At 41.6% G+C, this 17,168-nt stretch overlaps 1 protein-coding gene across 3 annotated transcripts in view; it reads right to left on the bottom strand.

The window, feature by feature from the left end:
• rap1gap2a (RAP1 GTPase activating protein 2a) overlaps positions 1-17,168 on the bottom strand; it is an 86,807-nt gene that overhangs the window by 58,732 nt on the left and 10,907 nt on the right. The window contains exons 1-2 of one of the 3 annotated variants that reach the window (XM_069147577.1): positions 14,299-14,661; positions 10,528-10,563 (exon numbers count right to left, since the gene is read on the bottom strand). The exons of 1 other annotated variant lie outside the window; for it this stretch is intronic. In XM_069147577.1, the coding sequence (XP_069003678.1) occupies positions 10,528-10,563; positions 14,299-14,339 (77 nt within the window). In that variant the 5' untranslated portion in view covers positions 14,340-14,661. Of the gene's footprint in view, positions 1-10,527; positions 10,564-14,298; positions 14,662-17,168 lie in introns of those variants that run through there. One more of the 3 variants, XM_069147579.1, reaches the window with a different exon arrangement.

Here is a 17,168-nt window from a genome sequence, read left to right on the forward strand (position 1 = left end):
CTATAAGAGGATATATCTGGTGGAGACCATCCAGAAACTGAGCTGCCGGGAGAAAACAGCGACTAGTGGTGCCTTTTCTTAAACTGCCCTCCGATGCCAACAGAAACTAAATTACTCTGCTCCAATGAACTTCAGTGTGGGTGTTTTTTGTTGGATTCGGTCACCGACGCCCAATGAGAGAGACATGTGTGCGCTATTATGCATGGAAATTGTACTCCTAACCTGGGACAGAGGAATGCAGGGGAACTTCTCCAAGATACCAGAGATTAAACTTGAAAAGACAAGTGTAACCAGCAGGGCCACGAGTGAGTATATTTGGACATTGGACAAGTGCTTTTCACTACTGCAGCTGCTAATATTACAGAATATGGTCAGTACCAGTAGTTTCCTGATTAAAACACATTCTTTCTTGTGTTTCGCTCTATTTGATGGTTCCAAATTAGCTTTTTGCCACAAGGCGAAGGATTTAGTGGTTAGACGTCAGGAGATTGTACGCAACGCATTCTGGTATATGGAGGCACTGCAGGCACGGCTTCGGCAGCAACTCTCAAAAACTCACCGTTTTCAGTCAATTTAGCACAACACTGATAGCTATAGGTATAGCTTCAACTCACTATATTTCCCATCAATTTTGAGTGGACTTCCGTATAAAAGTGGCTTCACAGAAAAACATGACTCTGAAGTAAACAAGAAATGGAGCACTTGTTGGGGACTATTTTCATCAGCAGTAAGTACATATTTGGTGCTCTTGACAGTATTTGGGGCAGCAGGATTATTTGTCGGGACTGAGGAAAAATAAACTACCGTGTGTGTGTTCATAGTAATGAAGAAAAATAGATGTTAGCTCCATGTATTTTTGTAGCGCTGACGCAGATGTAACTCTTGGGTCAGTTTGGAAGTTTGCAGAATCTCTGTATACCGTTATCCTCAAAGAGAGCCAGTGAAGCAGTAGTTATAAAGACATTCAGAGAACGAGAGCAGGTACATCCTCTGATCCTCCTACATCCCCCGTGGATATGAATGTGGGTGGTGGTGGGTGGGTGGGTGCGTGCGTGTGACTAGTTTGTGTGCGTATGCAGACACGAGCGTGTGTGCGTGCTGTTTACCCAATCGTCACAGCTTACGGCTCAGGGAGCCCTCCGCTTCTAAGTAGGTGAGGGTCTGTTTTATGAGCCCTTAACAGCCAGCACTCAGGCCAGATGGTGCGCTTATCAGCTACTCTGTGTGTCAGAGTGCATGAGTGTGTGCGTAGCATCAGGGAAAATGCAAGAAGTAAATATTTGTCAAAAGCAAAGAAGCAGCTGGTTGTCTGGGGGACTTTGGAGTAACAAGACTGTCGCTTTAACAAGCAACGTGCACAAGGTGGCAATAGTGGAAATGCATTTCAGAGAAGAAAGCAGATATTATTTCTGCAGTCAAGTTTTAATACTGCTTTGTCAGGGACATTGGTTGACAGATAAACAATAAATAAAGCATTTGGTCTTCAGGCAAATTTTTTAATATATCGTTATTAATTTTAAACAATCGAAAGTAAAATTAAAGTGACAAAATTACATAAAGGAACATACAGTAACAAACACCACGTACAGGAAAACCTTGCATATATAGTTGTATAACTAAGAGAAGATGGTTCAGCTTACTCTGTGCACTAAGTCAAGAATTAGAGTTGAAGGTTTTTATGAAGAGCTATTGTGTTTGTATGTTTAGTGTATCACAGCTGCTATAATCAATATGTCATTTCATGAACAATACTTCAAATGAAGTATCACCTGACGGCACTTCTGTACAGCTATGCAGAGCTTTTTTAGCTCCTTTCAGCTCATTGTTTTGGTTTTATGACCCTCAACGTTCTTGTTTTGGTGCACTCACACTGCTCTCATATTTTCAGATGCAGCAGGCAGCTGTTTTCAGTGACAAATTTCTAAATGCATCTGAATGCCAGCTGCCCGGTACTGACAAAGTTAGTGACCAGCTGCTCGTGAACATCATGGAGGAGTTAGCAGAAAGTGAGAAAAACTTCTGTTGATGGTGACCGGTGACAGGTCACCAGAAACAGAAGATACAGCATTGATACAGGTGAACATGGTGGAGTCTTCATTCAAGCAAAGGAAATATAAAGAAAATAAGGAGGATACCAAGGAAAATTGAAAAAAAAAAGAAGGTAAATTTTGTCTCATATTCTACTCCAACTTATGACGTTTTTCACAACAGAACGACATTTTAAATTTTTATCAAAACCATAACATCCATCCTGTATCCCGTATCATCTCTGAATATATTACCCGAGTGCAGCATCCACTGCTGCGAGACACCTCAACTATTAAATCAGATTTAACCTTGTTTTAAGGAGAAGCTCTTGTCCCTGCTTGGTTGTCAGCCAGCATGAGTCAGGTGACCATCCTTTAATAAAGCTGTCTGTCCTTTCCATATGTGTAAACCTCTGGGCATCTTGTTAATTCCTTTCAATAAAAGCATGCGAGTGCATGAAATTAAACTTCCCTGCAGAGCGACGCTGCAGAGTTCTGGGTCATTACACAGAGCACAAAGTACTATGAGTGTCATCTTACTAGTCATGTGCTGTCCCCTGTGTATGTTATGTATGTATGTAATGGAGTGAAATGCACTGTGGTCACTATAGGCAACCACGAGCATTGCAAGTCAGATTTCCACTGGTTATGTTATGTTTTGAGGCACTGACAATGAAGTCTGGCCAGAAGGCGAGACAACCCGGGCCAGTCACCATGGTAATGAACCATAGTGGACCATCCCTTAGGTGATCATCAATTCTTGCTGCCATGGCAACAGTCATGTCTCCCTATAGGCCACTGCATACAATATGGCTGAAAAAACACTGTGATCTCGTCTCGCAGTTGTAAACTATAGACATACGCCTGCTGGCTTTGTATGTTAGGGGAATTTAAATGTATGACACAGTCTTGCAGAACTGGAGTTATTTCTCTTGATCTTGGTAGCATGTGATTCAGAAAAACCTGTAAGTGGCAAATACACAGGCAGAATGTAAATAAAACATGACTCCACAATAACAAACAAAAGCTTCACATGGTGCTTGAAGTATGGTTTCTATGCATTAGCTTGCTTCTCTTCTACAGCTGTTAAATGGGGGGAAATTGCTCTCACAATGTGCTGTTGTTTCCAGTATCAGCTTCAACAGGTTATGCATGTTAACAGGTGGGCCAGCACTTTGTGATAGCAGAGAAATGGCTCCCTCTAGTGAATATTTTTTATTCACTTTAGTTGCTGTCATTGCAGTGCACAGATTTCCCCCCCGCCCCCTCTAGTCAGTTAAAGACAAACACATGCAGTCTGCTCCCTCTTGTGGTTACAGCAGAGACGGGGGAAAATTGTGAACTGGTGTTTTCTTATTGACTGATTCATATTTTTGTGCAAGAAGGGAGAGCTAGGAGTATATTCATGACCAGAAGACAAGCCAATGTTTTACATCTGAATTCATAAAACCTCAATAAAGATAATTTATATTCGTATAAAAATGATTAAAGTGCTGTAATCAGCCATTATCTGGAAGTTTACCATTATATTCATTAAAAAACATATAGATATATTAAATGCCATGTAAAAAGCAAACACGTAAACTGTTTACTGTGATGTAGCTTCATTGGAATTGGAGTCTTGAGAGGAGAGGAAGTGCCACATCCTCCGCTGAGCTCTTGAAGATGGGTGGAGTTCAAGTACTTCCCACACTGAGCTGCTACAAATGTGTCCGCAACCTTGTGGTCTTGGTTTCTATACCTTTTTCTCACACGCTCTCAGAGGGAAACACGCTCACAGGCAAGCTGTATTGTTTAAAATAAGTGAACTGAAACACTGCTATGAAGGGTGAGTTACTCCCATCAGATCACTTTGAATGTGTGTATATATGTGTCGTTGTGGTTGCATTGAATCCTGGTTTTGAAATGAACCCCAGCTCAAAGCCATATTTACCCCAGTCAGCTGTGCATTGGATGAGAAACTGACTCTCCTCCATTACGGCTCCTCTCCTTCTTCTCCGCCGGTGGCTGCAGGCCTTTATGAGGTTAGTGTGTACACTACATCAACAACCACTTCCAATACAACACAATAAAGCTGACAGCTCATTACAGACGCATACAGCCTCCCTGTAACTAATTATTGTTCCTTCTCCTTGTGCTGTAGAGCAAAGCCTAGAGCTTTAATAAGCCATCCCCTAAAGTAAATATCATAGCAGCAGACATTCAGTGTCGTGTTTGTTCGCTGGTCACAACTCACCATCGTTCCATGCAATATACTCGATCTCCTGGTGCACCACCAGGAGATAGAGTAAATGCCAGGCTCCAGAAATAGCAGCAGCCTATTTGCTCTTTTCCATGATGCTGGCAGACAGATAACATTTACACCTGGCCCCAAAAAACCAGGCCAGACAACGATAAGGGGAGGGGACTTCTTTTTTAAAAAGGCACCTCCTCTTGTCATGTCTGCTCCTTCATATTTTCTCTGAACCTATTTTCTCCGAGGCCTTTCTTAATTTCATCCTCATTTCTGCCGCCTTATCAGCCCACACAACAATCCAACTCAGAGGGACGATAATATAATCCAACTATTTCCTTATGTACAAATGTAAATCAAGTCACATATAAAGGTACCGACACTGGAACAGTTTTAAAACAGGGTGAACAAGCGTGAAATGGAGAATTAAGTGCTAAATTATACAACAAATCAGCACCATGTGGACAGGTTGCCTCCTCGGTCCTAGAAAAGTCTACAAGACCCTGTGACCACGTCACAGTCCGACAAGCAGCACGTCTGAGTGGACGAAGCTCTGAGATGCAAGCAGCTGCTCTGTTTGAACTGAGCAGAGTGGCAGAGGTGAGGAGAAGAGAAGAGGGGATTGAGGAGGATGGTGATAATATATGACAAGTATCAATGTCTAATTAGCGGCAGCCGACTGCACACTCGCTCTCGTGCACACAAACACACACATGCACAAGGAGGAGGAGAGAGGAGCCAAGAAAACAGTTGGCCAGATTAAGAATGCAGTGGAGAAAACAATCTGTGGTTGAGCTCGAGAAGCAAAATATACAAGTCTTTTTTTTTTTGTGTGTTACACAGAGGAAACTATCTTTCATTATGAAAATACAACAATACATAAAGACACTGGAAACGCAAGACTGAGACACAGAGATGTTCCTTTGGGGCCGACTGATTAATCCTCTAGACTGATGTCATTGTATCCACCTCACACAGACCAGAGCAATCATCTGATCTGTATCAGACACTGTGAGGAACAGCTTTATGATCGCCGCATCAAATATCCTGAAGTAGCAATGTTTTATTACACTTTTCTGTAAATCACTCTCAACAATACAGTTTTATCACTTTCTCTTCAGTGTGGCTCTACTGTAGTCCACTGTACATACATTGAGCTAATTCCTTATCCTCTTGTGCTGTGGTATAGGAATACAAGTTAGCTGTAATATAAGTTCATACACAGACATTAGCAGGTCTTCACTACAATTTAAAAACAATGATGTGTGCACTGTTTTCTCATAGATATCCCTATTAGGTAGTGTAACAACAAAAGAGAGACTCTTCCTCAAGTCAAAAGAAGTGCTTTAACAGTATCGTATATATATATATATAAAACACGACAAAACAACATAACACATCACAAATCACCTTTCTGACTTACAGTAAATAACCTCTCAGCTTAGGGAGTAACTCGTCTAATGATCTAATAAAACAATCTGGTGGGATGTAAGAAAAGTACCAATATAAGACAAACATCTTATTATAAACAACATAATCATCCAAAATAACAGACAAAGTGAAGACTGGAGTTACTCACCACAGTTTGCGCGGCATCGTCACACAGTATTAAGAAGCTGATCAGGTGCAACCTTACCCCCTCTCGTCCTCCCTCTCCTCTATTGTCTCTGTTCTTCCACTTGTAATATTCACTCACCCTCACCACCACTTCAGGCCAAAACAGGCGCATGTGTTTGCTTACACACACACACACACGCCCGCGCGCACACACACACACACACATACACATTATACACACACACACTATATACACACACACACTATACACACACACACACACACGCACACACACACACACACTTAGACTATATGGACACACAGGTTTGATTATGCAGTTATTAATGAGGTGTTGCTTGCGCACGATGAAGGCGCAGATATCCTTTTGTAGTAGCCATGAGCAAAGGAGAGGCAGACAGATACTGGGGATTAATGGCAGAGGAGAGAGGAGACAGGGGGAGAAGGAGGGAGGATATAGTTGGAGTAAGAGAGGGATAAAACAGCACATTGTGAACTGAGGGGAATGTAGGATGGAAAAGGGAACAGAGAATAAAATAAAAACCCTCACACCTGCTGCCCTGCAGCCGCAAACTTTGAAGTGAGCAATGCATCTGATGTTTTTGTTGCCGTGACCTCCCACAACCCTCTTTTTCACCGTCCCTATTTGCCGTCTCTCCTTTCCTTCTAGGTTTATATTCTTCCTTGTACATTTTTCACCACAGGACTTTAGCAGACCAACTGCAAAATCCTAAATCAGTACAAAAAACATGAAATTCATAAATTAGGAATAAGACAAGCTGTGAGTTTACGAGAATTGCAAACCCTCTTCTAGCAAAAATGAGGTGAATGATTAACTTTGTGATCAAAGCCTTCTTAAAATATTTTACCGATAAAGTGATGGTCAAAAAAAGTATGAAGTGTGAATTTTTGGGCATTTTCAAACATTGAAAACCTCTCAATGGATAGAAATAACTAATTCTCAAACCCCAACACTTAAAAAAAAATGTACTACTTCCCTGTGACTTATTTACATGTGATGCAACATCATCACCTGAATAATAAACTCTCTTCTATCCACCCATCTGTCTCCATCACCTTCAGCTTCAAAACAATATGGCGTATGTTATCTTTTGGACCTAGCTTGTCATCTCTCTTTCTCAGCTCCACAACGCTTTTCTCTGCACCGTATTCCTACATCTAACACCTGGATCAAACATACACACAAACACACACACTCGCGCATACACAAGTCGGTGCTATTCAGCACCCGGGCAGAGCCGCAGCTCAAACAGGAGTCACGACTCTCTCATTCATATTCAGAGCCACTCCAGAGCAGACGGTCTAATGACACCTAGCCAGGTAGGCACCAAGGGAGACACTGAATGTGTGTGTGTGTGTGTGCGTGTGTGTGTGTGTGTGTGTGTGTGTGTGTGTGTGTGTGTGTGTGTGTGTGTGTGTGTGTGTGTGTGTTAGCGAGTCCTACTTTACATATTACACACTAACCTGATTTAATTTTTTATAGTGTAAAAGGTTTACGTCTGAAACACAGCCGGCTACAGATCTGCCTAGTTTCTAGTTTTATTACTGCGGCATTCAGAGACCCAGTCCAGCATTTTAATACTGTTTCCTATATTCATGTCCCAGGTTATCAAGAGTTTGACTTTGACTGGTGACTTTCACCAATATAAACTTCAGTGGCCGACAAGTTTTCATGTTACGATAGATGCAAATCATATACCCTTTAAATACAGCTGAAAATTCCGATTAAACTCCTGATATTGTTATTCGTCTAATTCTGTAGAAATCCAAGATTATCACCTTATCTCAACGGAATAAAAACAAACTCAGTGTTTAATCAACTCAGACCCTGGAGTCTGTAAAAAATAGTGAAATATGTTTGAAAATGTCTTCATTCATATCATGTCATTTTAATCTTATCAGTCTTATTTAAATCTGCCAGTGCAATCAGACTATCACTGTCTTCCAACTGACATACTTCCCTTTGTACACTTACATATAGTACTTATACTCACTCTTATTTTTACAGTACTTGAATTTTGACAGTGTTGACCCTTCTGTACTTGTCGTAACAGTTGAACGCATCACCTGCCAACATATCTGCAGGCTTCTGTTCAACACCAGTATGGTGGTACTTAGTGAAAAATAAACACTTTTGTGGGGTACTACCCACCATTGATGCTTCCTCGGCCACCGGAGTTATAAAATACTGTAGGTTGATAGTACCTCCCTTATTGCTACTTATTGCTGTTGTAAAAAGTGTCCATAATTTTGTACTCAATTTCTGGACCATTTTGAGAGAGCACTATAGTAATTATTAGCACGCACAGCATGTATCTCTATTGTTTCCAATGAAAATCAGCTTGTTTCAGGTATGTTTTTTTAATTCAGGTTATTTCATATATGATATATTCATTCTTGTTTCAAAACACTGACTCACTTTTTTAAAAGTCTTTGTTTGACCAATGAACAGTTTCATCTTGACTATTGTCTCACTGACCAACATCCAGAGAAACAGAAACGTTTTAAAGTTGCGGTTACAGGTTTTGAAATCTGGTCAGTTCTTTAAAATAATCTATCTTTATAATATGGGAAATATAGACAGAGAGACCAGTGAAGTCATAGATGACACATGAAGACAGTAAGTAGAAAAATACAAAAGGTTTAAGCAGAAAGTAAATGTCAGTATGATTAACTCAAAAGGGGGAAAAGAAGAGCTTTTCTTCTGGTTATGTGACAGATGTGTGTGCGCTTGGAAACAGAGTTAATATAAATAAACACACACACACACACACACACACACACACACACACACACACACACACACACACACACACACACACACACACACACCCAGAAGCCCTTCACCGCTCATCACTACGGCAACCTCCCTACAGCAAGGCTTGCCAGTGGTTTGTTTCAACAAAGAGAAACAGCTCAGTGTACCTCCTTTAATATCCTTAAAGGAGGTACACAACTGTACGAGTGTTATTCACATTGACTCTCTGCACCAATCCAGAAGTAATTACACCAAATGCAGAAGCAGGTATGTACACCTTCAATGGTCGTTACACGGAGTGATTTTAAATTTTACATTGTTTTGTCTCATTTTGTCGCAAAACAAAATCCACATTTTGTCAGCATCACCGCTCTTACTTCTCCTCTTCAAGCAATTATGTGTTGCTGGTTGCCAGTTCATGTTAACAGAAATCAGACACCCAATGTGAGAGCAAACGATGCCCTCGACTCAATGAATCAAACACAAACAAACCAGGTGGTCAGACAGCCTGCTGTGGTTGTGATTGTGATTGTTAGAGGAAATAATTCACCAAACCGGTCGTCCGTTACAGTAACAGCAACATAATTTAAAGGGGCCTGGGCGGTTGTGAATTAAACCCGTAATGCGAGATTGTTATGCAATTTCACTACGGTTGAATTTGACTTTTTGAATCCCTACGGGTTAATTCGACTCATCCTTACTATGCTGGAGCAGCGGGGCGCCACATTATAACAAATACGGACCATCTGTATGAGAGGAAACTTTAACAAATTCACCCAAACAGAGAACTTCCTTGCTGGAGTTTCAACCAAACAAGAGCTGCTTGCTCTAATGGTGGCACTCAGTGATTCACCATGTCTGCTGCTGTAGGCATCAACAACATATCAAAGTATGAAATAAAGTCTAAAATAAAATAAATCCAGAAGATCTATACAGGGACAATTTGTTTAAGGACAAGGCTTTAGTTTTAGTTCAGATGCAGCCTTGAGTTCTTCCTTACACACAAAGAACTAGGTGATTGTTATTAGTTTGAACACATCTATATGTTACCCCCAAAGTTAGCACATTATAAGGAAATTAGTCTTCGCACCTTCTATAATTTAAATTTCTGTATTACTAACACACAAGACCTGAAAACTATATTTACTCAAACCGAAAAACTGAAATTATTTTGATTTTTCTTTTTCTAAAGGCTACATACACACCCAACAAATCTCACCTATCACAGGACGAGGACAGCATGAATGTAGCCTGAGAGGCAAAACCCAGGGCAAAAAAGTCCCAAAATACCCCTTAAAATCATGTTGCTATGAGCTCAAGCCAGCACATACAGTTTTGAAAAATGAGGGGGATCGTGTGTAAATTGCTGCTATTTATTCATAAACCACATTTACAGTTGGAAGCCACAGTCATTACCTGAAGCAGAGAGGACTGCCCGACAGCAAGTGTCACCGAGTTGGCAGAACATCATTTTTCTTGTTTACTTTCTTGTTTATTTTCTTGTTGGCACCTGCCAACCGTTACAATTTGGAGGTGATGAAGCAGTGGTCAAGACAGCATCCAAAATGCAAAGAAAAGGCATTCACTTGGGTCAAGACCACAAGAAGGCTTGCTCTGAGTGCAACGTTGGTAGGAGGTGTGTATTGATTTCTAGATGTGTGCTGTTCAAGTAAAATATCCATCGCTCTCCGGTGAAATAATTGTTGAGGTTTCAGTCAGAACCAATCAGCACGATGGAAAACAAGCACAAAAAGCAGCCCAGGTTGAAAGTTACTGCTGTATTCAGTTACACATTAGTGTTTCCCAGGCATGTTCACACACAGTTGACTAACTAAGATTAAAATATTAACCAGATATGGAGATAAGATGATTATTTATAGAAGCAGGAAGATTAAAAAAAAAAAGAAGCTTACCGGGCTCTGAGTGCAGACAAAGTGGACTTGTCAATCCTGGAGAAGAAACAGAAGAAAAAGGCACGCACACGCACGCACCCACCCACACCCACACCCACACACCCACACACACACACACACACACAGAGAGAAACATTATTGATTTTGTCTCTGATATAAATTTCTCAAACCTACAATTCAAATCTTTGCACGAAGTGCTCTTATTCTACAGCAATGATGAGATAAACACTGGAAGAAATGCAGATCAAGAGATTTGTGACTTCATCTCTGCAGGGTCCCCAGGTGTTGTGACATTTTAAAAATACTTTCCATAATTGACTTAGATCATTTGGGTCGTAGCACACAACGTGTACTGTATCAAATCTAACCGGGTCACAAAGGCTACGTATAAAGGTACAAGTCTACAGCTCAGCCTGAAGCACAGGTCAAATCGGTGTCAGTGTAAATCAGCGAGCGGAGCGTGCTTAATGACAGACGACTTCATTTAACAAGGTTACTTCTCCACAAGCAGCTCAGACCGGTTATGAGAGGGCTCTGTGTTGATAAGGGCTTTATTCATGCTTCAATACATACTGTTCATACTATAAACATGGAAAATCAGAGCGTTTAATATTCACAACTTTTCACTTAAGTTGCTGTCGTCCAGTAATAAAAATGGGATAACTGCGAGGCATATCAAGCTTTTGTCTTCCTATGTCAACCATAAAAATATGTTGACGGATAAATTTAAGGTTTATTTTTGCTTGAATCTGTGTGTGTGTGTGTGTGTGTGTGTGTGTGTGTGTGTGTGTGTGTGTGTGTGTGTGTGTGTGTGTGTGTGTGTGTGTGTGTGTGTGTGTGGAGGAGGGGGGGCATTTTCTCTATCTCTCTAAGGAAAATGTTTTGACATGAATTCTTTAATCCCATTAATTTGGATACTGAACCATGCAGGGCGGTGCCCGATCTATTTCATGGAACCACACACTCCCGCCGCAGATGCAGGGTGTACAAACACAGCACACAATTCACACCTTTTTTTTTTTTTTTTTTTTTTCACACCAACCGCCAGCCTGACCGCTTTAAATACAATTTGAATGTTTTCTGGGGTTTTTGAATGACTGCATTCACAGTGCAGCATTACAGCGGCGTCAACAGAAGCAAATGCTGATCAGAGATAAGTGGAGCTTCTGTGACATTACAGATCGTGTTACTATCCACATGTTCAAGTGTCAGGGAATCGGGTTTAATTTCAGCTACAGCTCGTGAAATAGTTAATGCAACAACAACATAACATGTTCACACAAAATGTACCTCAATCCACAGAAATCGAGTCACATAATGAAAAACACTTTTCACATTTCATTTGCTGCAATCACACTTTACTGGCACAAATGTATGTGATTCTGCAACCCCGACTAATTAGTTCCCCTCTTTTGTATTGTAAATGAGCTGGAGTCTGTACTCTTAAAATGTATCTCTAATGTTTTACTATCACATTTTAGACACGTAGGAAATACTAACGCTGACTGTCTGTGTATGTGTGTTTATAACATGATGCAGACAAAATCTCAGGTGGGTCAAGTTCTAATACACAATTTTAGCTGTAACCATACTGCAAATGTATCGCAGCATAATTTACATTAAAATTATTACTTTTATGTAAAGTTTGTTCATAGCTAGTCGGAACTGGTTGATATAAATTGCCTCCTTGTTAGCATTTAATTTGGTTCTTCATTCCCTCGTGTTTATGAGTAGATGTTCAAACAGCTCATCGTCTGAACTCACTATTATCCACACAAGGGTGGATAAAAAAAAGTTCAGAGACTGCTGCTGTTCCGCACAAATAGAGCACAACAGCCCGACGTGCACGGAGCAGGAGGAAGCTGTAACCTCTGTCAGTAAGTATTTCGAGTTTTGTCTTTTGATCACCATTGACATGGTTGTCACACAAGTTTTAGTGACCACTGGTCTGTCAAAGGAAACCCACCTGGTTGCGCTAATGACCTGATGCACCTTTTTTCAGTCTTGGACAGTGACGTTCTGCTCCTCTTGATACATGAATATCACTCAAAAAGTCTCGTCCGGCTAATTGCTTAATTGCCGTAGATTGTCTGAAGTATTTTAAAGGATTTCTGCTACCTATTTCATGAGTTTGACAGGGGAACTTATGTGCGCCCTCTGCTCATGTCCACTAAATAATTGCCAATGCACCCAGACCAGCGGTCACTGTTTGTATTATTAATGAAGATTTTTCTCTGTGGGACAGTTTTATGCCATTAGGCATTCTTGTATCAGGTTTGTGCATGATGATTATTTTAATCTCTAATCACACATTGCTGAGCTGAGCTGTTAAAAGGGTATTCTGGCATTTTAATATTGCACTTCCATAAAGGTGGGGGACTCATGAGGCACCGTTTTAAGCAAGTACAGTCAAAATTGAAGCAGCGGAGGATACCTTTCAGTCCTTGGTATGAGTAAAGGACCAACAAAACTAGATCCTACATTTCCCATGATGCAACTCAGCAGCATCATATATTTATCCACTCGTTCCTTCTACATGCACATCGGCTTTGTTTTCTGTTTCTGTTAAACTCTTGAGATTCATGTGTAAAATCACCTGTTTTTTCTGAGGACTATCTGACCACTTTGCTTTGTTTTCATCACAGCAGTGCACAATACTCTATAATTAACCCTGTTATGTGTAATGTGCTGCTACTCAGCTCTGTCTGTTACAGGTTATTCCAGCCTGTCTGGCAGGATACGCTGCCTCAGCCCAGCTGGGAAGGTTAAGTGCTCTGAAGCAGCGCTTCAGTGTCAGAACGACTACCAGCAAGGGAGCAAGCACAAAAAAACACTCCATCCGAGTGTGTCAGTGCATTCGACACTAACTGGGCACCCCGGCAGCTTCTTCAGCGCTGCATCATGGGAACTGTTCTCAGCCAACAGAGCAGGAGAACATGACCAGTAAGAGCTGTGCCCACAGTCCCCTACCAAGACAGCAGCAACAACAAGCGATAGACAAAAGTAGCCTGTTGATTGTAATCCCTCCCTGAATGAACGGAGACAGCACAGAGTGAAACTGTGCACACACACACACACACACACACACACAAAAACACAAACAAACAAACACACACACACACACAAAAACACACATAAACACACACACACACAAAAACACACACACACACACACACACACACAAAAACACACACACACACACACAAAAACACAAACAAACAAACACACACACACACACACACAAAAACACACATAACACACACACACACACACACACACACACACACACACACACACACACACACACACACACACAAAAACACACACACACACAAAAACACAAACAAACACACACAAAAACACAAACAAACAAACACACACACAAAAACACACATAAACACACACACACACACACACACAAAAACACACACACACACACACACACACACACAAAAACACAAACAAACACAAACACACACACACACACACACACACACACACACACACACACGGCTGACAGTATGGACAAACAAAGTGTTGGAGGTGTGACATCGAGGAGCCCTCCACCCATCCTTCCTCTTCATGAAAGGAGAGTACATGTCTACACTACCCACACCCACATGAGAACACCAGCTGACGCACATTTTTGCAGATTATAAATCACACTTTGCATCAGTCAAATTTACTGTAGAAGTACAATGTAGACAACCATGAGCATGCACATACAAAATGCAAACACACACATTTGTGTTCAATGAAAAGGTGACATACCATCCAAATCCACCAAACGACACACTTCTCCTTCTCAGCATTTTGTCAGTGAACTTCTCCACCGTCTTCTCGCTCTCAGCCTCTCTCCTCTGGGAAATATGCTCTTCTCTCAGTCTATACTCTAGACTTGCACTTTGTCTCTATCTGACCCAATACCCTTACCTCCCTCCTCCCTTGCTGCTCTCGCCTCTATTTGCCTTCTTTTTTTTCCCCTTCTTTCTCTCTCTCTCTCTGTTCTTCTGCCTCTCCAGAGCTATTCTCCTCCACTTTACCACTTGACCAGCCAACTACTTTCCTGAAAACACTGCTTGCTCTTTGGCTCTCACAGGCTGTTAAACACACACAGTCTGCCACACTGACACATGCATGTACACACATTTCAGCAACGGGGAGGAGCAAAGGTGAGGAGGGGCCACAATCTCCCATCTGACTCTGTGGCTTTGTTTTCCACCCACACCCACACACACACACACACACACCCACACCCACACACACACACACACACACAGAGCTACAGATATAGTGGCGTTTGGAGTCTTGAATAGTGTCTATCACCAAACACGTGTGGTCTGGCCACTTGCCGTCCACCAGGAAATAGGGTCACTTCCTCCACTGTGTGTTCCTGATACAGTGGTCACTCACACTTCACACTCACACACGCCAAAAAGAGATAAAGTACAATTGCAGTACAGTGACTGCACAATACCTACAGTAAGAATAACACAGATGATGTTTCAAAGATAATCTCGATTTTGCATTTTCATGTGGATTGCGCAACAACGTTGCAGCATCTGTTGTGTTCTATAATGCAATTTATTTTATTTTCATGTGGATTGCGCAACAAAGTTGCAGTATCTGTTGTGTTCTATAATGCAATTTATTTTATAATCTATTCAAAGAATATTGTGGGAGTCTGTGTTGAGTGGAAACTATGCAAGTTGCTGAACTCAGGAGTCGGGCTGAATTAATTTGAATACAGTTTTCATATTCTATTAAAGGGAAAAAGGAGGAGCTGCACAGCCATATACATAGAAACCTCCCTTGTTGTGACCAAAGGGAGTGTCCTTCCTGACACCCTTCCTTCTCACCCCACAGATGACAGGTCTGACTCTCACAGTTAACGTTCTCACTGTTGGTGTACTGCACTAACAGAACTTCAACAAACCACAGGTCATACCTTTGTGCTCAAAAGATCCGGTTGTTTGATTAATATATATATAACGTAGATTTCATTCGAAAAATTGGCTGCATGAAGCTGTTGAGGTAAAACCAGCTGTTGAACCCTTCCACTGACCTCACCCTCCACCGATGGCCCTCTGCGTATTGTGTGTGTATGCTGTCATCTCCAGCACCCATCAAGTACGGTTCAAACAGCAGACTTCACGTTGCACTTTCATAAGATACCGAGAAAAAACAAGGAGTGCCATGATGGCTTGCTTTATACTGTGGTATGATGAGTAAAATGGAAACCTGTATGTTTGTTATTGTACAGAGTTCTGATATGAAGTAGAATGAAATAAATTACGTACTGCCGTGAAAAAAATGACCAGGTCTCAGCAAAGATTTGGTCATATTCTGAATCGGTGACATTAATCTTGGGTGTCCAGTCCACCTTGATACTGTGGCGGCTGTATAGATCCTGTGCACGGTGGTGTCATCTCTGTGTATGAGGCAGAAGTGTTTTAGATTTTGTAGCTTCTTAGCAGCAACATCAAATTTGGAAGTATTGTCTGCCATCAGTCATCTTTATTGGCCACGGATGCTAACACATAACAATTCCTTCAAAGTCCTCGCTACATATATTATGAGTTTGGACAGATATGGATGTAAACTGCAACTTCGTGGTTGGCGGAGGCATACAACTGCAAGGAAGTAATTTTAGTTTAAAGATGCTGTAAAGCAAATTCCATGATTTGCTTCTCAGTACATTATACACGTGTGAAATGAGTTGCTGAAAGCACGTGCAAAGTTTGAAAACGTTGTCGCACTGAAATGTGGAGTTAGACCGTCAAACAGTTTCTCACCTGTTTTCAGGTCAGGTTTTTTTTTAGGCGGAGCTAAAACCACAACCTATCTACCTCACCACAACCTATCTATATCACCACAACCTATCTACGTCAGACCACAGCTGGTTTATATAACCTCCTGCATGGCTCCTCCTCTCACACGGTGAAACACTATAAAAGCCTGGAGATCATTTGCATAAGAGGTCGTCCCACTCCACTTCAGGTGCTCCTCCTGCCGGAGTCAGATTGTTGTTGTACATCAGCTGGCTGCTACAGGACGTCTCCTTCCACCCGCAAGGGAATCTTTCCTGGAAGCAAGAACCTCCAAAGCAGCGCTGCATCGCTATTTAAATATCCTACTGATGAAGAAAGGAAAAAGAGGTGGATTGATTTTGTCAAGAGCCTCGCTGATGGAGAGCTTTGCATCAACAACAACAGCCGCCTGTGCAGGGACCATTTCACAGCAGATTGCTTCACCAACTTCCACCAGAGACTGACGGAGTTCACGGACACACCGCTCCTCCTGCAGCGCGGAGCCGAACTGAGCTTCACTCTCCCGGCCGTTCATCTCTCGGTCGCACCGGCACCGTCCGCTGCCGCCGACCGTGTAGATAACTTTTCCACAGTAACTCTGCTACATTTAGTCCGCGGTGCAAACCCCTAACGTGATTTTACTCAATGCAGAATAACTTTATTTTCATGAAATGGGAGCTAATGTGCTAATTAGCTTCTATTGAGCTCGTAGCAGAGTTCAGAGGAAAACGCTCCGCTAACCGCCGATTGTTTTATGCGTCTCCATTGAATTGATGTGATGTAATGAATTGACATGTGATGTAATGCAGCGTTGTTCATGTTGCAGTCGTT

The sequence above is a fragment of the Embiotoca jacksoni genome, unplaced genomic scaffold, assembly GCF_022577435.1.
Source record: "Embiotoca jacksoni isolate LCO1_2020_lvr unplaced genomic scaffold, fEmbJac1.0.p SCAF_14, whole genome shotgun sequence".
NCBI classification, from domain to species: Eukaryota; Metazoa; Chordata; class Actinopteri; family Embiotocidae; genus Embiotoca; species Embiotoca jacksoni.